The 26602-nt window shown below is 47.9% G+C and overlaps 1 protein-coding gene across 1 annotated transcript in view; it reads left to right on the top strand.

Annotated features, from left to right (window-relative positions):
• The window catches only part of LOC144827863 (uromodulin-like), a 159236-nt gene that overhangs the window by 85307 nt on the left and 47327 nt on the right, over positions 1-26602 (top strand). Inside the window, exon 5 of the mRNA XM_078686027.1 lies at positions 5230-5472. Coding sequence (XP_078542153.1) covers positions 5230-5472 — 243 coding nt within the window. The remainder of the gene's footprint in view (positions 1-5229; positions 5473-26602) is intronic.

The following is a 26602-nucleotide window of genomic DNA, read 5'->3' as shown; positions in this document are numbered from 1 at the left end:
AATAAAGCCATGTCTTTAGAAGTTTCTTGAACGTGGTTAGCTCGTTACAAGCTCTGATGTTCTGTGGTAGATTATTCCAGTGGCTGGCTGCCAGATAGGAGAAGACTCTACCACCCATCCTTACCTTGTGTATTCTCTGGGAGCACAACAAGTTAGCATTGCCAGATCTTAGTTGTTGCACAGGCTGATACCAACTGATTTTATTTCTGAAAAACGCAGGTCCCCTCCCTTGTAGTGATCTGAAGACCACGCAGAGCATCTTAAAGATGGCTCGCTTCTTAACCGGGAGACAGTGTAACTGGTTCAGCAAGGGAGCAGAAGGGGTCCGTACCGGTTTATTGAGGGCTAGACGGGCTGCCGTATTCTGCACCACCTGGAGCCTTGATAGAAGATCCTCCCTTGCCCCCACCAGCAACGAGTTACCATAATCTAGCCGGCTCACCAGGAGTGACTGGGTGAGGATTTTTCTTGCTGACAGGGGGACCCATGGGAAGACCTTCCTGAGCATCCTCATTGTGCCAAAACAGGCCCCGGCCACAGTCTTGACCTGCTCCTCCATAGACAGTTTGTCGTCTATTCTGACGCCCAGGTTCTTGGCCCAGCTCCTAGGGAAGGGGGCTTCGCCCAGCTCGGTGGGCCACCATTCTGGGGACCAGATGCTTTTGGCCTTCCCCAACATCTCTGTTTTTGAGGAGTTGAGTTGTAAAAAATGTCTCCTCATCCAACTGGCAATGCTGGACATGCAGCTCCCAAATTTTAGTTCAGTTGCCATAATGTCCTCCTCAATGGGGACAATTAGTTGTGTGTCGTCCGCATAAGAGATGGCCGTGAAGCTCTTTAGAGGGAATACACAAAGTCTATCTGTGACCCACCCAGATGTGTATTGGAGGCAGGCTGCAGGCATGCCAGGCTCAAAGCAGAAAAATGCCAACTTTCTAAAAAATAATCATAACTTCTAAATGGGTAATAGTAAATTAGTCTTTACCAGCAAAGAGTATTTATCATTACCATTCCAGTGATATGAAACATGACAGACCTACTCCTTTCCAATCAGTAATTATAGCTTATAATGTTTAATAAGGAATTCCCAATCCTAAATTATGAGCGAGGTAGGCTTCACAGTAGTAAAAGATTAATTTGGGTGTTTTTTACTACCAGGACATAAGAAACTTAAACATACTTGTCCTACGTTTTGATTACACAGCACTCTGCCCTACGGGCTACCTAGGACTACCTTAGGGTTGACATATATGTAATAAAATGTCTGTTTAAGGCTTGCCAAGGAGTTTTAAATGCCCCGTCGACATAGCAGTGTAAACTTCACACACAGCATATGTAGTGTCGGGCCTGAGGCATGGTTAATAATAATAGTAATAATAATACAGACACTTGTAAAGCGCGACAGCTACCTCAAAACAGAGGTGTCCCAGTGCTAAAGCAGACAGTAGTGTAACAATGGACGGCTAAAAGTCAAGTCATCTGGCCTTTAGTCTGCTCGGAAGAGCCAGGTTTTAACCATTTTCATGAAGAGGGTCTCTGTTTCTATGGTGCGGAAGGTACTAAGCAAGGAGTTCCACATATTTGCTGCACCTCGCGTAAAAGATTTGCCCCATTCAAGCCTTCTTGAAACGGGGAATGCACAGTAAATTTAGCGAATTGGACCTCAAGGATCTAGACTGCTTATATCCACGTAGTCTGTGTTTTAGGTAGCTGGGACATTTGCCATGCATGGCTCGGAATGCCAGCGTCAAGGCCTTAAATTAAATTTGTATGGCCACTTGGAGCCAATGAAGCGCTTTTAGATGTGGAGACACATGCTCGCGAATGGACACTCACCTGATCAGTCTCGCAGTCCCATTTTGCACCATCTGCTGGCACTTAATCAGGTACTTAGGCTGACCCAGGTAAAGGCTGTTAGCATAGTCCATCTAGGATGTCACTAAGGCATGTACTATGCTTTTCCGTCACTCCTCAGGCAGCAGATGCAGACATTTCTTCAAATGTCTCGGTTTACAGAAGTAGGTAGCTGTCACCTGACCTATCTGAGCCAAAAATGAGAAGTCAGCCTCCTACTTTACGCCCAGGGCTTTTATACGATCTTCCGGGGAGGGAGGGGGACCCATTTCCTTAGGCCACCAGAGATCCGGAGCTGGGGGTGGCTCTTTCCTAAAGAACAGCTACTCTGTCTTTCCTGTGTTGAACTTGAGTTTGTTGTTGTTCATCCACAACGCAATGTCTTTCAGGCACCCTTTGAAACTCTCAAAGGCGACCTCGGTCTGTTCTTAATTGTGAAGACCAACTGAGTGTCACCGCATAGGAGATCGCTTTTATCCCCCAGTTGGCTATCAGTGTGAGCCAGGTACATATTAAATAGGAGAGGGCTCAGTGCTGACCCCTGGGGGACTCCACAGCAGAGCTGTTTTGGCTTAGGCATAAATGGTTGGAGTGCAACCTTCTGTGTGCAATTAACCAGGTAGGATTTCAACCAGGCCTGAACTGTGCCTCCAATGCCCATTTCCTGCAGTCTCTCAGACAGCAAGGTGTGGTGAAAAGTGTCAAATGCCGCCGACAGATCCAGGAGCACAAACATTATGGATGCCCCTGAATCTGCCACCTGATTCACCCGCGCTAGCTGCCTCGAGCACCAGTAGCTGTTTGTTGCTCGCATCTCAACTACCCGGATCCAATCCATCTCAGCTAACTACACGCCCCACTCAGGCAGTCTGGAATAGCCTGATTAAATCCATGGAATCCCAGCCCTGATCCGCTCCCCGTTTTCTCTTACAGTTGCCCCCGGTGATTGAATGCAAGGATTTCTTGATTGAATACTGGATATCCATCCCTTAAGCATCATAGAAACTGTAGACCGCACATTTCCACATCCTACCGGCTCACACGTTTTTTTGTCCTGATGATGATCTCTTAATAAGGAGATCGAAATGCCGTTGACTCTCACAACCAAAACTCCTCAAACATAACATAATTCTTTTGGAGTTTTTTACAATGGTGTTAATGTGATGTAAATGTTAAGTCACCGACCCCTATCACTACACACACTTTTCACTGTTTATGTGTGAGTACCAGGACTAGCTACCTAATAGTGGATGATACTCCGTTTATGATGTTAATAAATGCAATGTCATTCGTACAACCTTGTGTCCCTGCATACATTGTATTTCCAGTTCTACCTGAACTCCCTCTTCATTACTAAAACCTAGACGTAAGCTGCACTTTAAATAATAGTAGCCCAGGTTACCTGAGGACCTCTGTGGCCTCTCCCAGACCTTTGTTCTTTCAACTACACTTATGACCCCTGGTCCTACTAATGGGGTACCCTTGTTCTCTTCACTATGTCTAAATAACTCAGCTTACTCCAGGAGGGGTGCCTCTGTACATAATTCCAACCTGAAGCCAGATTGGGTATCGTGTAAGATGCCCTCCCTTTCGATAAAGCTGGATATTTGCCGATGCATCAATTTTTCCAACATCTTTGCAGGTGCTGGCAGCAAAGAGATGGGCCTGTAATTGGTCAGATCCCCAGGATCCCCATTCGGTGTTTTCCTCAGCAGGAGGAGAGAAGCGTGTTTCCAGATATCTAGAAAAGTGCCAGACATCAGGAAAGAGTTCCAGATGTGTGTCAGTGTGTGTGACAGGCAGTGACCCAACCCATTCCAATGTTTGCGGGGGTCAAGGACTATCAAGTGCCCCCGACTTACATCTAAAATTTCTGCTAGGGCATCCTGTTGGGAGATAGTGGTAAACTCCGTGAGAGTAACTTGTGCTTCCTTATTGTCACATTTCTCCATCACCGACGGAACTGAGAATGATTTGGACACTTCCGGAATTTTTTTGGTCAAAGGAGACGGAGATACTTACGCACAGAGAGACTAAAGGTTGCACAGTGGTATCTACAGCTCTGGATTTGAGGAAGGAGTTGATCAATGTGAATACGTCTTTAGTAGGGTTGTCAGCCTTGTAACTGCAATCAGCCAGCTACTCCCTTCTAGCTACACTAATCAGATTCTGGAGTTCTTTCAGAGCATTTCTATAGATGGTCTTGGTGGACTCACAGTAGCCTGACCTCCACTGCCGTTCCAGTTTAAAGTGTTACTTGTCTGGGTGGCACAATCAGTGCAGCAGGCCCACTAGTAGCATTTATTTTATATGCCATTGGCACATGTAGTGCACTCTACTAGGGTCTTATAAATACATATATGCCAATTGTGCATAGGGAAATCAAACCATGGTTAGGGGAGAGAGTTCACGCACTTTAGCTCTGGTTGGCAATAATAAGGTACTCACAGTCCTAGGGCCAACAAAAAGAATTCATCAAAATTGGAGGCAAGCAGGCAAAAAGTTAGGGGGAAGAGCATCCCGAGGCTGATTGGTCTAACAATTGTGCTGAAAACCAGCTACTGCCGAATATCACCCTGCAGGTCATGATAGGAAATAGACAATGATCATCCTGTCGGTCATGATAGGAAAGCAGTGGATTCTAGCGTTCTTAAAACGTTCAGTTGTGTTTTGTGCTAGGTGTACTATTTACATTGCAACACCACATAATGTTTTTTTATTTTGTCTTACTTGTCATATTTTGAGTGGTATTTTTCAGCTGATCGCATTGCTATTGTACTATTTTCTCTAACAGGATTGAAATAAAAATATTAAATGTAGCTGTGTAGCTGTTAAAGTATGTTTTCGTTTATTGATTGCGTTAAAAATATGAGAAACTATCTTTATATTTGTGTATTCCTGGACCTTGCACATGCTCTGAAAAATCCTGCCTTTCATGAATATGAGAAGAAATCCCCTGGTGAAGAACTAGTTTTATAATAATGTGGCAAATGTTGTCTGAAGCAAGAAATCTCATTACAGCAAGGACATCTAAATGCACCAGTAAAAATGTTGTGTGATCTGGTCTCATATTTCATAAATTCCATTGAGAAGAGCACAGTGCTTTTAATCCTCAAATGTATGACTTCCCTTGTCTTTCTGTTAAAATCAGCACAAAAATCTCCCTTGAAATAACTCAGGGTCTGTAACTCCCCTGAATCAGGTGCATCATCTATAGTCGCGTAAGTTGTCCTCAAGCCTGGTTCTTAAGAACTAAAGCGAATAACACTCTGGGTTTGTTAATCAATAATTCAAATTAATAAATCATAAATCTCTTCATGTAATTCGCATAAACTCTCTTGTACGTATCCTGAAATCTCTTTTTTCTATATCCAGCATAGCTACTCTACCATCAGTGAATGGCTCTGGACCAACTACTGCCTCCATGGCTGCCTTCAAGTCTAATTCCTTTACTGATCCGCTCACAGAAGATGACACCCTGACAGTGGGCACTCCGCTTTACATTGGTATTTCAACTACATTCTCTGATGGAGACAAGTTTACATTAAGGGCAGAGAGGTGCGTAGCTGCCCCTAGCAACAACCCGGCTGATCCCAGCGTTGAACTCATTGCAGGCGGGTGAGTGACCATTTCTCAATACTGATCTACGTGTCTTCTTCTTCTTCAATAACACATTCGCAGTCTGTGCCCAGTGCAACGTGGGCACTACAGTATGATTGCAATAACCTGAGTTTCAGCAGTGAATGTTCTGGATTAAATAAAAGAGGAAAAATGATGAACAAGTGATTGAAGGAGAAATAAAATGACAGTAAAATGAAGGCAAGTGCAAATAATGCGTGTATGTGAATATTAACCAAGAACGATGAGTCTTGTTTTATAATGGAAGTAGAATGCATGAACTTTGAGTGAGATAATATTGCTGATATGCATGATGGGGGCTTCATGAGGGTAAATCATCCCTTTGTGTGAGGGCAGGACACAACCTATACAAATGTAAAGTGTGAACGCCCCTCTCTCTCCCAGTCCAGGAAGGCTATCAGTATGCAGATGTAAACCTGTCACACCCAACTCTTCCCCTGTGAGGGCTGTCCAGAAAGTATGCACAAAGTGCAGCTGTAACTCTGCCGTAGACGGGGATTTGAGTCAGATTACAAAAAGACTAGTTATAAGCACAGAGAAATGCCCACTTTCTAAAAGTGAGAACAATGAGGCACGTAACGTACGCACCAGGCTAGCGCACTGCAGTGAATGGGACCTTTTCCCTTTCAATCCATCACTTTCAACCATTTTTTCTCAAAACTTGACCTTTGATTCAATATTTAGTTCCATCTTTTCCATATCCATGCCACGGAGACAGCGAAATTCCATGAAGCTGTTTATTACACATTTTCAAATGCTGCTGCTTTCCAATCCAGGTTTTTGAACAGCAACACGTGTTTTCTAAAACACCAGCGTAGGCCATGTTAGTATTACCCAATGCATTTCGAGCCAAAGGCTCTTCGTCAGGGGTTTCTGGAAAAGAACAGCTATACCAATTGCGCAGAATTTAAAAGTGCTCTTTAAACAATAACATAATACCAGCAAAATCAATTAAATCTTACTAGCCTCCCACCCCCTTAAAAAAGTGCTATCAAAATAATATTCTCATCCTTATTATGACCAGCGTACTCGTACCCACCCATGAAATTGTTGCCCACTTTACCCTAAATAAAATAGTCAACACTCTAATCTATGCTTACTTCACGCTAGGTGCTCACATGCCCGTACTCTAGATTCGGCCGGTGACCTCCTCACCAACTCTCCCAAACAGCTCTCCCAGCCACACTCACACGCAAACCGGTATAAGACAAATTCTCACACCCACATGTCCTCAATCAATGTCCACCCACCTGATACAGTCACAACCCATTCGAAATACAATAATCCCCATAATGCACCTCGCTTGTACCAGAAAACACCTAAATCCTACCTCACGCAATTTCACTCAAACTGCAAACAAAACCATACGTGCAAACGAAACACCCACTTTCTAAAAGTGGCATTTCCAAAATAGTAATGTAAAATCTAACTACATCATTAAGCAGGATTTCTCACTACCATTCTAAACATACCAAACATGACAACATCACTCTTTTCATATGAGGAATTACCACATAAGCATGTATAAGGAAATTCCCAATGCTTGCCTATGATAGGAGTAGGCCTCACAGTAGTGAGGAAACAAAGTAGGCAGTTTGCCACTACTAGGGCATGTCACACAATAAGGAAACATGTCCTAGCTTTAACTTACACAGCACCTTGTCCATAGGGGTACCTAGGGCTTAACCTATGGGTGACCCATATGTAATATATGTAATACAAGGGGAGTTTATGTCTTAGCAAGTAGTTTTAAATACCAAGTCAAAGTAGCAGTAAACTGCGCACCCAGGCTCTGAAGTGACAGGCCTGAGGCAGGTTTGAAAAGCTACTTCTGTGGGTGACCAAGTAGTGCTGTATGCCCACTGCCATTTAATTTATAGGACATGGGTATAGGGGATACCACTGTACAAGCGACTCACCTGTAAATTAAATATGCCATACAGGTGTAAACCAATCATATGATGTTTAAAGGAGTGAACACATGCATTTTGGCACTAATTAGCAGTGGTAAAGTGCCCGGAGTTGAAAGTCTACAACAAGAGGGACAGAAAAATAGGAGGAGAATGGGAAAAGGTTAACCCCCCAAACAGCCTGTGTCAATAGTTTTTTAAACTATGGCCTGGGATACCAAACTACCCCTAAACAGTAACTGTTGTATTCCCTTCTGCATCTCAAGAAAGGAAAGAGCCTGGAACTAAACTGTACTCCGCTTGGGTTCATGATAACAGAAAAGTGCATGACCATCAGGAGGACAACATCAAGGCAAGCTGTAATGAGTTAGCCAAAGTTTCAAAATGTTCTATTACTAGATACTGCACAACACTGGGTTATGGTCAAAATGTACAAAGAATATTGTGAATTTCCTGTATGTCTTGCTAGTATATTCCCACCAGCATACTAAGATATGATAGGATAGAATAAAGTTTATAAAGCACACTAAAACCCAAGGGTGTCAAGGCACTAAACAGGCGGAGGTGAAGGGATGAGCGTAAGACAGCCAACTAAAAGCCATGTTTTCAGCAGCTTTGTAAAAGCGGAAAGAGAGTCCGCTTTGAAAATGGGCGAAGGCAGGGAGTTACAAAGTTTAACTGCCGCTACCAAGGAGGAGCTTCCACACCCACCTGGTCCTGCGGTATCTGGAGAGATAATTTTTTTCTGGTTGGAGGATCTCTGACCTCTCCTGGGAGTATACCATTGGAACATGGGTTTCAACTGTAGCAAGGCTTTACTATGCATGGCTTTGTATACTGTGCTCAGAACCTTGAATGAGATATCCTGCTTAATGGGTAGCCAGTGCAAGGCGTGAAACCCCCTCCCTGGCAGATAGTTGCTTTGGAATTTTCAGGATCAGCCTTGCTGCTGCATTCTGAACAACCTGGATTTTGTTCAGAGAAGTTGCATTGATAAGGTATAAAGCATTGCAATAATCAAGACGGGCGGTGGTAAGTGCGATGATGGTCAACTGATTTAAATCAGGCGGGATACAGGGTAACACCTTTCTGAGTATCGTTGGTATGTAGAAACATGTGCTGACCGTACTTTTGACCTGAGCATCAAAGGTCAGACTCCTCAAAAATTACTCCTAGATTTTTAACTGTCATTGCTGGGACAGGAAGGGGACCACAATCTGCAGGGTACCGGACACTTGACCAGATAGAGTTCTGTAAGCCAAAAACCAGTATCTCGGTCTCATCAGCAGTAATCTTAAGGGAGCTACCCTTCATCCAGCAGATAATGCATGCCATACACTGGTTGAATTGCAGATCATTAAAGATGGAAGCAATGATTTGAGTTTTGTATGAGATCACCTGAAACCCAAATGATCTCACCAGCTCATCCAGGGGTGTCACATAAATGTAAAATAAGGTGGTGCTCAGGAAGGAGCGCTGAGGGACCCCACATGGAAGGCTGAAAGCCTTGGCTCTAAATCTTCTGCAGCTGACGATATTCCTTCTTCCCGACAAGAATGAATGGAGGAGCTGAAGAGCTTTATCCCCAACTCCCAACTCCCACTTCCTGCAGATGCTGGACCATGTGCATCAGGGAGACTGTATGAAAAGCTGCAGGCAGGTTGAGCATAATCAGCACCGCAAAGCCTCCCTGTTCCACCTGGATGCGGATATGGACAGTGGATATAAGGGCGGTCTTGGTGCTGTGACCGGGGCAAAACTCATTCTAAGATAGGAGGAAACAGTGTTTATGAATTTTTCTGCAATCTTGGCGTGGGAGGGGAGAAGGGAAATATGGGCGATAATTTTTCAGCTCTGAGGGGTCTGATTTTTTTGGGGGGGGAGTGATGAGACAATAACCTCGTTCCAGGTGCCCGGGTAGTTCCTGGATAGAAGACTGTTGATAACATGGCACAGGAATTTGGCTACAGGGTCAGAAAAAAAATTTAAGTAAGGACGGCATACAGGGGTCTGACGGTGCACTGGATTTAAGCCCCTTTAGAAGATCTTTCGTTTGATGAGCAAAAATTTGAGGTAGGAAGGAAGGGCAAGCTTCTCACTGTCCTGAGTGGTATCCTCAGCATCATTCAGATGCTGGGCTGTGGAAGCAGGGGAGGAATTACGTACATGCCTCTCGCGGGCCTGAGAAATCTCTTTGGCCTTAGGGTCTTCAGTTTTAGTAGGACTAAACTCCTGGAAGATAAGGAGGACCTTGTCTTGAAAGTAGGTAGGTATACTATCACAAGAATCTTGGGAGGGGGTTAGCGACTGATTTTTTGGTGGCTCAGAGATCTCCTTGATGACCCCGAGGAGCATACTAGATAGAATCTTTTCAGTAAGGAAGCAGGATTTGACTTGAAAAATTGCATATTTGTATTTCTGTAGCAGGGATTTCTGCTTTGCCTTTTCCCTAGAACAGGGGTCCCTACGCCATTTACGTTCTTGCCTGCAGCACTCCTGCCTAAGGGATCTGAGCTCTTCTGAGAACCATGGGACTGATGAGGCTTTGAGTGATGCAGTTTTTAAAAGGGGCAGCAATATCAAAAGCCTTCTTAGTCCAGTTGTGGAAACCCTCGTCCGTGGAGGGGAGCAGAGTATGCTTCCTCTCCCAGACTGTACACAAAGCAGCCTCCCATTTAGTAGATGTGAGATTGTTCAGACCCCTATACCGAAAAGTCCTCAGAATATAGCTCTCCTTCCCGGTAAATTCAATTAACCAATCATCCACCCAGTTGAGATGCTGAACAGCCTCCATCCCTAAATTGTTGTGGTTGGTAAAAATGCCGTCCAGTGTGTGGCCGGCGGTGTGGGTTGGAGATTTATTTTCTCAAATCCCAGAGATGTCATGAGCTCAAGGCGGAATGCTGAATCTTTATTTTGTTTGTTTTCTAGATGGGAATTGAATTCCCCTAGTATGGTAAGATGAGGGGAGGTAACAAATAGTTCCAACATTTTACACCATGACTCTGTAAACCTGGTTCTAGGGCCAGGCGGGCGGTACACAAGGAGTCCTGAGAAGTAATAATTATTGGATAGCTTAATCCCGAACAGTGGCAAGCCAGAGTAACCATCCATCAGGCACAGAGTGCATCTATGAGATCTCCAAGCAACCAAGGCTAGTCTGCCACCTCTACGGTCAAGGCAGTCACATCTGAGACAGATATAGCCGGGTGGGACAGCATCTGCCAGGTCTGGACCAGAGTTCCATATCTCAGTCACAAAGAGGCAGTCTAAGTTAAGAGTTTGAATAATCAAAGCAATTTTGGTTTTGTGTGTAGGCCAGGAGCGTGTGTTTATTAACGCTCCTTGAAAAGGACTGGATTTGGAACCAGTTTTGACATTAGTCCCAGAGACAGAGACCGGACCATGTGTGGGTCTGAAATTGCAATGCTGGCAGTGTTCAGCATACCCAGTAGTAAAGACAAGTTTATTTGCACACCCCACCTGGAGATGTTTGGGAAGTTGTATGCCTTGGAACATTGTTGTGCTCAGAAACATTCTATAACTATCAGTTTAGAATTCTCCTGTGAGCTACTTGCTCTTGGGATGTCATTTTATACATCAATAAAGTTACCTTGATTTTGACAGAGACTCTGACTCTGATTTTGATCCCAGGTGCAGGAAAGTGGAGTATTATGTCCTAGTGTTGTGGAAATCAGCAGCTATACTTTACTAGAGGAACATGTGTTAGGATTTCGGTGTACCATAATGGCTATAAGTAATTGACATGTCTCAAAAGCAATCTGACACCAATTCATGAAAATGATGCATATTTGAATATATTTTTAGACACTAAAATGAACACAGTTGGATGCCTACAACCGGACTTTACCATTGCGGTCAATGGGAAAAAGCACTATTACACTAAGCACTGTTGACAATCGGTCACTTGTAGGTCGAGTTATATGGAACCCACAGAGGGTTAAGGCAACGTGGGTTCCAAAACAAAGCCATAACAGTCAGTTCAATTTTACCTGGTGCAAAAGGCCTGGGTGCAGAGTTGTCTTGGCTCTCCTTGCTGCTGAAGCGGGAGCCGTGTGAGAGCTGGGTTTACCTCTTAGATGGTTCAGGGCAGAAAACTAATGCCATGGTTCACTGAAGGTGTTGCATGGTTCCCTCTTGTTGCAGCCTCGAGTAAAGGGGGTGGTAACCGAATGGTCACCAACCATTATTTGTAAAGGTGAGTCCAGAAAGATGACTTTTGAATGTCCGGAGGTCTGGGGAAAAATGGGAGCTGCCTAAAGCTTGCTCGAGGTCAGGAATACTTTCCCACAATGCAATGGACCATCTACTTTTAGGCAATTCCTCAGAGGGCCCCATGGTCTGTGATTTTTTGTATTTCTCGTAGGGGATTTCCATGTATAGTCATAAGGCACCGTTTTGCAGCCCTTCTTCTGCCGGGGATCCCCTTAGAGGCTGAAGACGGAGCCCTGTAGAGGATTCAATCAATCATATCATTTGTAAAGCGCACTACTCACCCATGAGGGTCTCAATGCGCTGGGGTGGAGAATGCTGCTACTGCTCGAAAAGCCAGGTCTTGAGGAGTTTTCTGAAGGTCAGCAGGTCTTGGGTCTGCCAAAGGTGGATGGGGAGGGAGTTCCAGGTTTAGGCGGTGAGGTGGGAGAACGATCTGCCGCCGGAGTTCGCTCTTCGGAAGCGGGGGACTGTGGCGAGGGCGAGGTCAGTAGAGCAGAGCTGGCGTGTGGGGGTGTAGAAGCTGAGTCGTCTGCTGAGGTACATTGGTCCGGTGTTGTTGAGTGCCTTGTGTGCGTGGGTGAGGAGCTTGAAGGTTATCCTCTTGTTGACCGGGAGCCAGTGCAGATCTCTCAGGTGGGGTGTGATGTGGCTGCAGCGAGGGATGTCGAGGATCAGGCATGCAGAGGCGTTCTGGATGCTTTGGAGATGTCTCAGGAGTTTGGCTGAGGGTCCTGCGTAGAGGGCGTTTCCGTAGTCCAACCTGCTGCTGACGAGGGCCTAGGTGACCGTTCTTCTCGTTTCAGTGGGGATCCACTTGTAGATCTTGCGGAGCATGCAGAAGGTGTTGAAGCAGGAGGAGGAGACGGCGTTGACCTGTTTAGTCATGGAGAGGGTGGAGTCGAGGATGACCCCTAGGTTGCGTGCGTGGTCGGTGGGTGTTGGAGCAGTTCCCAGTGCGGTCGGCCACCAGGAGTCGTCTCAGGCCGAAGGGAAGGATCTGAGGATGAGGAACTCTGTCTTGCCCGAGTTCAGCTTCAGTCGGCTGTTCCTCATCCATTCAGCGATGGCATTCATTCATTCATGAAGGTTGGTTTTGGCGGTGTGGGGGTCCTTGGTAAGGGAGAGGATCAGCTGGGTGTCATCGGCGTAGGAGATGATGTTGAGGTTGTGCCGACAGGCGACGTGGGCGAGCCGTGCCATGTAGATGTTAAACAGAGTTGGGTTGATGGATGAGCCCTGAGGTACGAAGCAGATGATCTCAGTGGCTTCGGAGCAGAAGAGGGGAAAGGCAGATGCTCTGTGTTCTGCCGGAGAGTAAGGAGGTGGTCCAGTCCAGGGCCTTCTCTTGGATCCCGGCGCTGTGGAGGCGTGTTCGTAGTGTGTGGTGGCAGACCATGTCAAAGGCGGATGACACGTCCAGGAGGATGAGGGCTGCCGTTTCTCCGTTGTCCAGCAGGGACTTGATGTCATCGGTGGCGTCCATGAGGGCAGTCTTGGTGCTGTGGTTGCTGCAGAACCCGGACTGGGAAGGGTCCAGGATGTTGTTCTCCTCAAGGTAGTGGGTGAGTTGTTCATTGACGGTCTTTTTGATGACCTTTGACGGGAATGGGAGCAGGGAGATGGGCCGGAAGTTCTTGAGGTCCTTGGGGTCCGCTTTGGGTTTCTTGAGTAAGGCGTTAATCTCTTGTGCTTCTAGCTCTCCGGGAAGGTTGCTGTCTCGAAGGAGGTGTTGATGACTTTCCGGAGATGGGGTGCGATGGATGTGCTGGCTTTTTTGAAGATGAGGTGTGGGCATGGGTCTGACGGAGATCCGGAGTGGATGGTGCTCATGATCTTGATGGTATCATCGTCATGGATGTTGGTCCAGGAGAGCAGGCGCTTGGTGCACATGGTGTTCGTGGGGGCGGAGGTCTCAGTGGTTGCCGGCAGTCATGGCGTAGAAGCTGTTGTGGATGTCTGTGATCTTGCAGGAAGACAGTGGCCAGCGAGTCGCACAGGTCTTGCGAGGGTGAGACGTCGTTGGTGTTGGAGCTGGGGTTGGAGAGGTCCTTCACGATGTTAAAGAGCTCTTTGTTGTTGTGCGCGTTGTTGTCTAGGCGGTTTTTGAAAGGGCCCCTTTTGGCAGATCTGATGAGGTGATGGTGTCTGCGGGTGGCGTTCCTGTGGGCTGCGTGGCTGTCTGGTGTTTGTTCATGGAGCCAGATCTTCTCCAGCTTTCAGCAGGCTTGCTTGGAGGCCCGGAGGTCTTCATTGAACCAGCTGGCTTTCTTGTTGGTGTGACTGCTGAAGGGTTTCTTACTTGGGGTGAGGGTGTTGGCGCAGTCGTTGATACACTGTCTGAGGTTGCGGGCGGCGGTCTTGGGGTCAGTGGGGTCAGCAGGTGGGCTCTGGGCGAGGGTGGTGGTTAGCTTTTCTTCAGTGACTTTGCTCCAGCAGCAGCGAGGCATTCGTTGGGGCGGTGGTGTGTGGTGGGTTTCTTGAAGGTGAAGAGGATGCAGCGATGGTCAGTCCAGTGGAGTTCGGTGGTGTGGTTGAAGGAGACATGGGGGCTTGCGGAGAAGATGGGGTCAAGCGTGTGACCGGCGGATTGGGTGGGTGTTGTGACGAGTTGTCTGAGTACGAGGTTGGCTAGGTTGTCGATCAGGGTGGTGGTGTTGGTGTTGTTGTTGTTCTCGAGGTGGAAGTGCAGGTCCTCAAGGAGGGTGTAGTCTGGGGAGGTGTGGGCGTGTGTGCTGACGAAGTCGACGATGGAGTCACTGAACTGTGGTCAGGGTCCCGGGGGGTCTGTAGATGAGGGTACCTCTGAGGGTGGTGTTGGGGTCAGTGTGGATCTGAAAGTGCAAGTGTTCGGCGGTTCTGAGGGTGTCGTCGGTGTTGGTCGAGACTCAGAGTGTTCCTGTGGACGATGGCGATTCCTCCTCCTGCTCCATTGGTGCGGTCCCTGCGGGTGATCTTGTAGCCTTCCAGGACGGCTATGGCTATGTCGGGTGCCAAGGCTGGGTTCCGCCAGGTCTCCATCAGGAAGGCGACGTCTGGGGTGGTTGAGTCGAGTAGGTCCCAGAGTTCAACGGAGTGTTTGCGGGCGGAGCAGGTGTTGAGAAGGATGCACCTGAGGTGGTTGGGTTCTTTCCTGGTCGGCAGCATGGTGGGGCGGATGCTTGTGAAGCTGCAGTTCCGGCAGGTGAAAGCTCCATGGGTGCGCTTCGGGGCGGCCATGAAGCAGGTGTGTGATTGTCCAGTGTTGAGTGCGTGGAGGGTTCTGGCACCGTAGCGGTGTCTGAGTCGTGGCGTTCGCTGGGTCCAGGGGTCCTTGCGCTGGGCGCGGTCCAGGCGAAGACGTGCTTGACTTAGGCACACCTTTGGTGTGCCAGCGGCACACCCGCTGCGCGGACTCCATATGAGGGGATGTGGGAGGTAGGAGCAGCTGTGAGGCGGGAGCGGGACAGTAAATAGGCAGGGACGCAGCAGCGGGAAAAACAGGTGGGGCCGCGGGAGAACTGGGTACAGGAAGGGAAAACAAGTTTAGGCAGGAAAGCAAGTACAGGCACAGGGGAATAAAAACAAGTCTGGGCAATAAAGCAAGTACAGGCACAGAGGAATAAAAACAAGTCTGGGCAAGAAAGCAAGTTAGGCACAGGCTAAACAATAAGTCTGGGCAAGAAAGCAAGTACAGGCACAGGGGAATAAAACCAAGTCTGGGCAAGAAGGCAAGTTAGGCACAGGGGAAAAAAACAAGTCTGGGCAAGAAAGCAAGTTAGGCACAGGGGAAAAACAAGTTTAGGCAAAAACAATGCAGGCAGAGCCATGCAGCAGTGTGGGGAGCGACCTGCCTGCGAGCAGGGTAAGAGGATTGACCCTCTCCTCACCCTGAACTCCCACCTGAAGACTTAGCCTGCTGTTTTTTTTGCTCTTCTGCTCCCTGAAACCTGATCATCTCTCTGTCATACAGAGTACGCTTACAGAAGGTTTTACAGATGGAACAGGAATCAGGAATATGAGAATCGGGAAGATAAATTAAGTACACTCTGTAAGGATCGGTCTTGGCCTTAATCCTACCACAGGCAGGACACTTATCAAAAAGAGATGGCATTTTGGAGCGATAAACTGCAAACTTTCTGTCAGAAAAACAAAGAGGAAGACCAAAGACGTTAAGTGAAGTAGTTATTAGCTAAATTCAGAAATGATTTTCTGAAGAAAACCATCAAATTGGTAGAGCTCAAAGCTCCAGGGTCCTTAAAGCAGGAGCCGGAAAATTGAACTGAAGTAACAGCCACTGGCTGGGCATGATGGGATACTGGTGGTCACGGGATTCTTAAAAACACAGCTTCTATTTTCAAAGACACATAATGGCAGACTATGTGGCTTCTCTGTTCTTTCCTTTCAGCTCTATCATGAAAAAATAGGTTTTGTGAAGGAGATTATTCTGTGTGTTTAATACTACAAAAAACTATACAAAATGTAGTATACTGGCTTCCTTTTTTCAATTCTAATGGTAGTGGTATTAAACTTTATTGTTTAATTACTTAAAATTGTTATTATATACTATCATTATAAAAAGGAAAAAGAGTTAAAATCTCACACAAATTGCTACAAACTAGAAGGGAGTAAAACATTAAAAACTGATATCCAAACTGGCAGTAAAGTGCAGGTGCATAAAACTTAGAGGGGAGATTGTCCAAGTTTCTCTTGCTTGCAAGCCGGGTAGTTTCTTTGTGTAAATCAATTTTCTTTGTCAGTGCGGCCCAGATTGATTCTGTAAATTTCCCTAGCCACACAACTGTTTGAGCTGTTTTAGCAGCGAAAGACAAGTCTGATGCTTCTTTGCATCTTACAAGACCGTGCGACCTACAGATGGGAAGTACAAGTCGGTGCCGCTCGCTAGATACCTTTGGGCAACAGCACAGCAGATGGAGTCAGGATTCACGGTGGTAACTACAAAGTTGACTGTCAGTACTTGCTGAGGGCTGTTAATAAGGCTGCGGTTTTCCCACTATGAAGGAGGTGTCCAGTGATGAGAGATTGGGTTGATGGTGTAAACTTTCCAGGTCTCTTTCATTGGATATTTTCTTGACCTGCGTATTCACTGATCTTTTCCATGCAGCTACAGGAATGTTTAAGTTGTGCAAGTTTTGAACGTCTATTTCTAAGAATGTTATGGCTGCTGTCAACTGAATCTGCCATGGAGCCCCACCTTCTTTGAAGATTGTTTTAATTTGCATTTTTAAAGAGGGGTTGCTGGAGCATGCAGGGTGCCAATATAGTATTTTATAATCTCCCCTGTACAGGTAATGTCCGGAAGGGTGAGTCCTAGCTCCAACCTTACTCTTGCTTTCCTGGCCTGTTGTGGGATGCCTATAACCTTTTTGTATGGAGAAATGTGGTGGCTCGTAAGGAACTTGGTGAAGGCTCCAATGACGACTAGGTGGCCGTAGTTAAGAGTGGGAACTAGTTTTGCTTTTAAGACTTTCAGGATGGGGTCTGCAGTCGGACTGTGTAGTCTTTGATTGAGATCTCTCAAACTGTAGATGATGCCGGCCCCCTTGCTTCTTAGATGTTTCAGATGGGCTATGGGTTCGGCCCCTTCCAATAGCCTGAGACCCAAATAGTTATAACTTGTGCATGTTCTAATTTGAAGGTCACCTAGGTGCCATTGTGCTGTCTTCTTTCGGTGATACTTCCCAAAGATAATTATCCTGGTCTTCTCCTGGTTCACCAAGAGATTGTTCTTTTGGCTAAACCTGTGCAGAGCTTCTAAGTCTTTCTGTAGGCCTGTTTCAATGTGATCCATTATAACTATGTCATCGGCGTATTGGAGAATTTGGAGCCGCACATTCCCCAGCCTTGGTGTTAGTAGATTTGCCCACTCCAGGGCTTTTCCCAGGTCGGCTGTATAGAGATTAAAAAGTAAAGGGGCATGAACGCACCCTTGTTCGTCCCCCAAGAACGTTTTTTAATTGAACAAGGAGTACTTTCCAGAGCTATAAGGGGTATACAGTACTTAAGTATGTGGGGCTCGACTCTTTATGTATCCACTCAAGGAGTTTTGGACCTGGAATTGTGAACCATTTTATTCTGCTCAAAACTGCGTGGTGCCAGTTTTTTGCAGGTTTCCCATTTAGCTGAAGAGATACCCTCATTGGTCTGTGATCGCTCTCGTCCCTATTTCCCACTTCAAAGGTATTAAAGTATGTTATCAGGTTATCCGATATAAAGATGTAATCAATTGTGGACTTATCCCTGAAGGTGGAGAGAGGAAGCCAGAAAGGATCCGCAGCTTTTTTGATTGTGTGGGCAGAAATCATATTTGCTGAACGGGGGCTGGTTCAGTCTGGTTCTTAAAGTCTGTTTTAGAGTGCCCCAGCTCCCGGGTGTTCATGTCCCCGACAATAATTGAAAAGTGTGAGACATATTTATTCATGAGGTGGTCCATTTTTGTTGTCAATATTTTTAGCACATGGTTTTTTTTGCTGAGAGGCAGGGTTGACATAGCAATTAATTAACAAAAGACTAATTGAGATGTTGTTGCTTTTTAATTCGCAGATCAATACCGCTTGCAGATTGCCGGTGTTTGTTGTTAATAAGGTTGCCTCTATTCTGCGGCTTGATTAATAAAGATTGAGAGCCCACCAGGTGCTCTCCCAAAGATGTTATGTTCTATGGCTGCAGAGTGAAATTCGTAAAAAACTGGGAGAATTAGGGTTTTGGTGGCCCATGTCTCTTGTAGTCACTGGATGTAATTTTCTCAAAGGTAATTGCTTACTGAATTGTACCCAAGCAATCTTTTTAGCCCAGCGACGCTCCAGGATGTGATGGACAGCTGTATGTTGTTTCCCGGTGTTCTGTTCATGATCTGTTGATGAGCAGCATTTATTGTGTTAGAAGTGCAGTTGTGGTGGCTGGCCTTCTGGACCAGTACAAGTGCCATGCATGAAGATATTCTTTGGCCCACTGATGTGGACTGTCCTGTGGTCAAGCGTACTTGTTATCCTGTAGGCGTTGTAAAGTCTTGGCTCTGCGGCTTAGCTATTCCCTGGTTGATTGCTCGCTGTCCCCCTTACTGCTAGTACATGTGGGTATTTCTCGTGTATGGGAAAAGCGATGTCAATACCCCTATCAGCCATTTGAGCTATTTCTTCTGGTGTTAGCCCCACCTGGGAGTGGCGACTCAACCCCATTGATGTTGATTCCCTGGAGAGACTCAGGAACTTAACCCAGGCTAGGTCGTCTGAGTGTGTTTCTGTAAGGGTCTGGATCTGCTTAACTAGTCGAAGTACGTTGCCCCTGTTTAGGATGTCATGTTGGCCTTTAATGAAGTATCTAGGGGTAAGGATTACCTCGTAAGTAGTTTTACTGACCTGGTTTGCTTTGGGCTGGATGCTTAGACCCGTCTGAACAATATTTAAATTAAGGCTTGGGGAAGGTTCCCGTTGGTGTGGTTCTGGACTGTATATCGGGCTTTGGAATGGGTGTGCTGATTGATCGCGGGGCATCTGGGAGACTGAGGGTAAAAGTTCTTGTTCCTTGGTTGAGCACAATAGACTGCTCTGCTCTAAGTTCATGATGTTCGATGAATGAGGTAGTTGAGTTACTGTTGCCGGGCCTGATGGGCTGTGAAAGTCCCCCGTTCAGAGAATTGGCTGTAAAGGCCTGTCAGTCTCTTGTTTGGCATCCAAAGGGTTTGGTGCTGTGGATGTTGAGTTGCTTGGGACGTGGTTTTTATTGAAAATTGGATAGAACTATGTTTTGTCTTTGTCAATTTGTGAATTTTGAGTTAGGGTTGGTAATAGGAGAGCAACTTTTTTTGATGCCTTGGCCTTTTTCTCTTGTTTGTTTAATTTTTTCTTGGCCCTCCTTGAAAGAGGTTCTTCTTTCCTTAACTGAATGGAGGCATTGCCCTCGAGGTACTTCCCTGGATTTGAGATTTGTGAGCTAGGATTGAGACTGGGTGGAATGATGGGGAGTTTAGTTAATACGAGAAGTCCTTGTGCGTCGGGCTTTGTTAAGGGGTTGCCCAAATTGTTCGTGGCTAAGTTGCCGTGAGGGTCAGCGAGGTTTGAGATTTGCTGCAGTGCTACTATTGTTTGTCGGGCCGATGGCGCCTCTTGTTTGAGTTTTTAATGAGACTACAAGGTCTGTTAGGATTTTTGGAAGTGTTGCCCATTTATCTATGAGATCTACACATGAACAGGTGTAACGCTGGTTATTCTGATTGACACTAAGCTTGTTCTCTATGAAGTCAACCTTTTTGGTCAGTTCCACTAGGCGTTGTGCAATAGTGGTTAGGAGGTCGATTTGCAACTCCATTATGTTCGATTGCCAGAGTAATGCCCTGGCCATAGTGTGGACTGTTTCACCAGGTGAGGTTGCTTCTGGGTCGTTAATGAGACTGCTACCGTAGGTACTATAGCTTTGAGAGATTTGTGTTGGGGAGGGGGAAACCGGGTTCCATTGACTGTTCTGAAGAGCTTTGGGGTGAGCTCCAGTGTACTTTGTATCTTTGATTCCAGGTTTTGAAGAAATATCTGTGATAGCTACCCAAGGTTTTTTTAGATGCTCAGACTCTTCTGTCTTAGTTGGTCCAGGACCTGTGCATACTAGAAGAAGTGGCTGAACAGGAGACTGCATGGTGAGTTATTTCTGGTGGTGTATTTGGGCTGTCACAACCTGCTCATGGTTTCCTTGAGTTAGAGCAATCAATCAATCAATCAATCAATCATGCCATTTGTATAGCGCACTACTCACCCGGGAGGGTCTCAAGGCGCTTGGGGGGAGCGGTATGCTACTGCTCGAACAGCCAGGTCTTGAGTTGTTTCCTGAAGGCGAGATGGTCCTGGGTCAGCCGAAGGTGGATGGGGAAGGAGTTCCAAGTCTTGGCAGCCAGGTAAGAGAAGGATCTTCCTCCGGCGGTGGCTTTTCGGATGCGTGGTATGGCTGCGAGGGCGAGGCTGGTGGACCGTAGCTGGCGGGTGGGCGTGTAGATGGTCAGGCGGTCGTTGAGGTACTTGGGGCCCAGGTTGTGGAGAGACTTGTGTGCGTGGGTGAGGAGCCGGAACGTGATCCTCTTGTCTATGGGGAGCCAGTGCAGGTTCCTCAGGTGGCTGGAGATGTGGCTGCGTCGGGGGACATCCAGGATGAGTCGGGCGGAGGCGTTCTGGATGCGCTGGAGTCTTTTCTGTAGCTTGGCTGTGGTTCCGGCGTAGAGGGCGTTTCCGTAGTCCAGTCGGCTGGTGACGAGTGCCTTGGTGACAGTCTTCCTGGTCTCGGTCGGGATCCAGCGGAAGATCTTGCGAAGCATACGCAGGGTGTTGAAGCACGATGAGGAGACGGCATTGACTTGTCTGGTCATCGAGAGGGAGGGGTCCAGGATGAAGCCCAGGTTGCGTGCGTGGTCGGTTGGCTTGGGTGCGGTGCCCAAGGCTGGGGGCCACCAGGAGTCGTCCCAGGCGGAGGGCGAAGATCCCAGGATGAGGACTTCCGTCTTGTCCGAGTTCAGTTTCAGGCGGCTGTCCTTCATCCACTCGGCGACGTCTTTCATCCCTTCATGTAGGCAGGTTCTGGCGGTGTCGGGGTCTCTGGTGAGGGAGAGGATCAGCTGGGTGTCGTCGGCGTAAGAGATGATGTTGAGGTTGTGCTGGCGTGCGATGGCTGCGAGAGGTTTCATGTAGATGTTGAAGAGGGTGGGGCTGAGTGAAGATCCTTGCGGGACGCAGCAGATGACTTCGGTGGCCTCGGAGCGAAACGGGGGGAGGCGGACTCTTTGTGTTCTTCCGGCGAGGAACGAGATGATCCACTCCAGTGCCTTCTCTTGGATACCGATGTTGCTGAGGCGCTGGACTAGGGTGCGGTGGCAGACCGTGTCGTACGCAGCAGACAGGTCCAGGAGGATGAGGGCCACTGTTTCCCCCTTGTCAAGCAGGGTCCGGATGTCGTCGGTGGCTGCGATGAGGGCGGTCTCGGTGCTGTGGTTGGCTCTGAATCCGGACTGCGAGGGGTCGAGGGATCCGTTCGTCTCGAGGAGGGCGGTCAGCTGTCTGTTGACGATCTTCTCGATGACTTTAGCAGGAAAAGGGAGGAGCGAGATGGGGCGGAAGTTTTTGAGATCGGTGGGGTCCGCTGTAGGTTTCTTCAGGAGGGCGCTGATCTCGGCGTGCTTCCAGCTCTCCGGGAAGGTGGCGGTGTTGAAGGAGGCGTTGATGATGTTCCGGAGTTGGGGTGCGATGGTGGAGTCGGCCTTGTTGAAGACGTGGTGTGGGCAGGGGTCGGTCGGTGATCCGGAGTGGATGGTGTTCATCGTGCGGGCTGTGTCTTCGGTGGTCACCGTGGTCCAGGTGCGAAGGGTGGCGGTGGGGGGCATTGGTTTGATGGTTGGGTGCGTGGGTGGGGCGCCGAAGCAGTTGTGGATGTCGGCGATCTTGCGGTGGAAGAATGAGGCGAGGGAGTCGCAGAGGTCTTGTGACGGAGTGATGTCGTTGGTGCCGGTGCTGGGGTTGGAGAACTCCTTGACGATAGTGAAGAGCTCTTTGCTGTCGTGGGCGTTGTTGTCCAGTCGTTCCTTCAGGGATTTCTTCTTGGTGGTGCGGATGAGCTGGTGGTGCTTGCGGGTAGCGTGTTTGAGGGCGGTCATGTTGTCGGTGGTCCGGTCGAGGAGCCAGGCTTTCTCGAGGGTGCGGCAGGTCTTCTTGGAGTCCTTGAGGTCGTCGGTGAACCAGGATGCCTTCTTGCTTCTGGGTCTGCTGGGAGGGTTCTTTAGTGGCGCGAGGTCGTCGGCGCAGGCGGTCAGCCACTGTGTGAAGTTGCGGGCTGCTTCGTTGGGGTCCGTTGTGTTGGCGGGTGGGCTCTGGCTGAGGGAGGTGGTGAGCTGGTCTGCGGTGATCTTGCTCCAATTCCTGTGAGGTACCTGTTGCGGGTGGTGGTGGGTCGTGGATCTTTTGAAGCTGATGGTGTCAACAGGTGGGTCACTTGCGTGTCTATGTTTAACCCCTGGGGGGCTACACGGCCCAGAGCAAGATTGAGACCGGCATCTTTCAATGTTTATGCTTCCGATGTTTGTACTTTGTACTTGCATTGCAGGGAACTTTTTGTTGGAAGGACTCCTTGGCAGGTGGTTCATTCCATTACTGGCCTTGGCCCTTCCTGATTCGTTTGTCGGGCGAGGGAGCACTCATCATTAGGAGGACGTTTATATAAAAATTTAGTTATGAGACCTGCTGCTCGGGACTTTAAAAAGGACTTTTTGTCAGGGACTACGTTCTGTGCACTCCTTAGAATTCTGGGTGATACTTTAGTCGGGGGAATGCATTTATTGGGGCGTTTTCTTGTCGCTGAGAGGCTTTTTATTTATTTTTCATCCTTCAATAGGGGTGCCCTGTTGTCAGTGGCTATATAGTGCCACAGTACAATTAAACTTACTCTTTGAGTAAGGCAGGTGTCTGTACCCGGGGTCCTAGCGTTGTGGCTGAATGATCTTTGTGCCACTGTCTTCGCCTGGAAACTACCATTGTGAGCCACACCACCGCTAGCCACACCACCGCTCAAGGACTTGGATGTCAACTGTTCACTTGGCTTCCCACACCGGGATCCAATCCTTGTCCCTCGATTTCCTGCAACCTCTGGCCCCCTGCAGCACACCCAAAATATTAGCCCTCCGGGGGTGAGCCGAGACAGAATTTACCTCAACGGGGACTCTGGAAAGCCCCGGGAGGGCGCGACGATACGGAGAGAGTCAGCCCTGCTTCCCACGACATGCAGCGCTCATTTACCTTGAGCGTACCTCTCTGCCGGTCACGGGTGCCACTGAAGCTCCCCCCACTGGGCGGCTCTAACCGAGATGGCCAGCAAAAGTCCAATGGCGGGTGGCCGCGGGCCACACCTGGCCTCACTAGGGTCTAAGTGGACCTGGCTTGTACTGCAGCAGCGGCTGCAACGAGACCAGGAATTGATTCCGGCCACTGTTTATAGAGATTGCAGGAAGAGCAACAGTTTATGGCAGTCTGGGCATGATGGGGGGAGAGGAGAGTGGGAGGACCAGGGGGAGTGCTTGAGCCTTGTTGCTGCCTCGGTCGTGGCCATTAATCATCTGCTGACCACTGGAGGGGCCCTTAAAAGAACCACTGGGACCGTGGGAGCTGTGGGACTGTGACGAGGCCCGGACAGACCCCCTTGTTAACTCCTCTGCTCTTCAGCTACCATCCGCCTCTCCGCCATCCTTGGTTCCGCCTCTCTGGTTCTGACTCCTTCTCGCAGCTCAGACGGAGTGGTATGGGTGGTACAGTGCAATTTGGTACCCGCACCTACTGCTGCTGCTGCTACTCGCATCCTGCCGCCGCCACTGCTGCTCCGATGCGCTGGGAAACCTGGACTGGATCGTAAAGCAAGGAATGCTAGATAAAGATGTGGCCAGTGTAGCCTACGTATTTAGGCTGTATTATTGTCTTTCTATCTCTTAAATGTCTTTTCAGGCCTTCCTGAAGAAACCATAAACATACAAAAAGGGCACTTCCTTACCCTGGGTTACTACCAGAACCTGCCTACCAATGGGAAGCTTCTGGAGACTTTCAGGTCCCCTACATGTCAATACAATATGACAAAACTCTATTTTATCTGGTTCTTGAGTAAAAAACAAGATTTATCAAGGATGAAAACTTTCACTTGATGTCAGCATCTGTGCCACTCTACTTGCATGACACTGCCCAGGTGAAGGCCACAACCTCTTCCAGTGACTGCAGTTGTGCTTTGCGTGCTAGCATTCAGAATCTCAGTTTTTCCCCGGTGGATGTTGAGGCTAAGTTGTGCTCGTTTGATTTGTCAGTATTCTCTTGCATCTGCTGATAGGTATATGAAATTAAATGAAATGAAATGAAAAGAAAATTTATAGAGCGCGGTAGCTGCCCTGAGGCGTCCTAGCGCTTGAAAAAAGAAGGTGCTTTCTGGTGAGACTGCTAACATCAGGAGTTAGTCAGATTTCTTAAAAAGAAAGGTTTTTAAATGTTTGCGAAATGAAAGCAGGTTGGGCTCGGATTTCAGGTAAAGGGGGAGAGAGTTCCACAGTTTAGCCGCGTTGTAAGAAAACGACCGGCCCCACATCTTGATTTCTTAATCGTGGGGACTGTGGCAAGGAAGGCATGCGCAGAGCGAAGCCGTTTGGTAGGGTGGTAGGGGGTGATTAAGGAATGGTTAATGACTGCACCTGTTTTCCAAAATGCTTGATGGGAGATGCAGAGAGTTTTAAAATTGATTCTTTCCCTGACAGGGAGCCAATGAAGACTTCTTAGGCTGGGTTTTGCTGAGAGACGGTGGGGGAGCTGAAGCAGAGTTCGGGCAGCACAGTTTTGTATTATCTGGAGCTTTCGTAGGGTATATTCAGGGGCTCCTAGGTAGAGGGCATTGCCAAAATCAAGGCGGGACTGGATTAGGCCTTGGACCACAATCTGCCTAGCCTCAAAGGGCAGGAGGGGAAGAATCTTTCTAAGAAGTCTGGGAAGGCCAAAGCAGGTGGCTGATAATTTGGCTGCCTGACTGTTGAAGCTGAGACATTTGTCCAGCCAGACGCCGAGGCTTTTTATAGTGTCTTTGGGTGTGGGGGAAAGACCAAGGCAGGCGGGCCAGATTGAATTGATCGTGGGGGAACTGAGCTACCGAGGAGCATCAGCTCCGTTTTGTCTCCATTAAGTTTGAGACATGAAGAGGTCATCCAGTTGTTAACTTCTTCTAGGCAGTCCCTCAGGTTGACCTGTGCTAGTTGGCTGTCTAGCTGATTGAGGGATACCACTAGCTGAGTGTCGTCGGCATATGTGATGATCTTTATACCGAACGGATGGACAATCTCAGCTAGTGGGCTCATATACACATTAAATAACGTAGGGCTCAAAGATGAGCCCTGCGACACCCCACAGCCCAGGGGTTTGCTAAGGGATATGGGGCCAGATGTAGGTAAATCTATTTTACCGACTCATAAATACAGAATTTTACCGATTCGGTATTTATGAATCGGTAAAATAGAAGTACTGATATGTAGGTAAATACAGATGTGCATTTACCGAATCGGTAATATTCGGTATTTACCGATTCGGTAAATACCGACCGGTAATGCCCATTCATTCCTATGGGCTTTGAAGCCCATAGGAATGAATGGGCATTACCGATTCGGTATTTACCGAATCGGTAAATACCGAATTTCACAAGGGTGCAGGGGGTGTCACTTTGACACCCTCCAGCACCCCCAAAACTGGTTTGTGAGCCGTGTGGCAGGCATACATGCCCTAAGGGCAGGTCTGCCTGTCATATGGCAGAGGTGTGCATGCACACATGTGCATGCACACCGGAATCGGTATTTTACCATCAAATTGAATTTGATGGTAAAATACAGATTCGGAAAGGCTTGTGGGACTCAGAAGAGTCCCACCTACATCTCAAAATTACCGAATCGGTAAAAATACCGATTCGGTAATTTACAGAATCGGTAAATTTACCGATCGGTAAATTTACCGATTCTGCCCCCTACATCTCAAAATCCATTTACCGGTCGGTAGCGGCTGAAATCGGCCGTTACTGACCGGTAAAAGCCTACCTACATCTGGCCCATGGTGTCACCTTCGAGGACCTGGAATGATCGGTCGCCCAAAAAGGATTTGAGCCAGGTTATTGCTGTCCCTGGCACTCCCAACCTGAGGAGTCGATGCAGTAGAATTTTATGGTTCACCGTATCGAAAGCGGTGCTTAGATCGAGGAGGATGACTGCCACTGATCCCCCCAGATCCAAGATCCCCCTAGCTTCTTCCGTTACCGCAATCAGGGCGGTTTCTGTCCCATGCTTGGGGCGGAAACCCGTCTGGGAGAGTAGGGCCATGTCATCTGAAAAGTCCTTGTCATCTAGCTGTGTGCAAGGGGTCCACTGGATTTCCTTTATTTTTCTTGCTGTGGATGTGTTTATGATCCAGTCTATTGCCAGCAAGAAGAGACAAGGC

The sequence above is a fragment of the Lissotriton helveticus genome, chromosome 4_1 (genome assembly GCF_964261635.1).
Source record: "Lissotriton helveticus chromosome 4_1, aLisHel1.1, whole genome shotgun sequence".
In the NCBI taxonomy this organism is placed as follows: Eukaryota; Metazoa; Chordata; class Amphibia; order Caudata; family Salamandridae; genus Lissotriton; species Lissotriton helveticus.
This window is presented reverse-complemented; position numbering and strand designations above follow the sequence as displayed.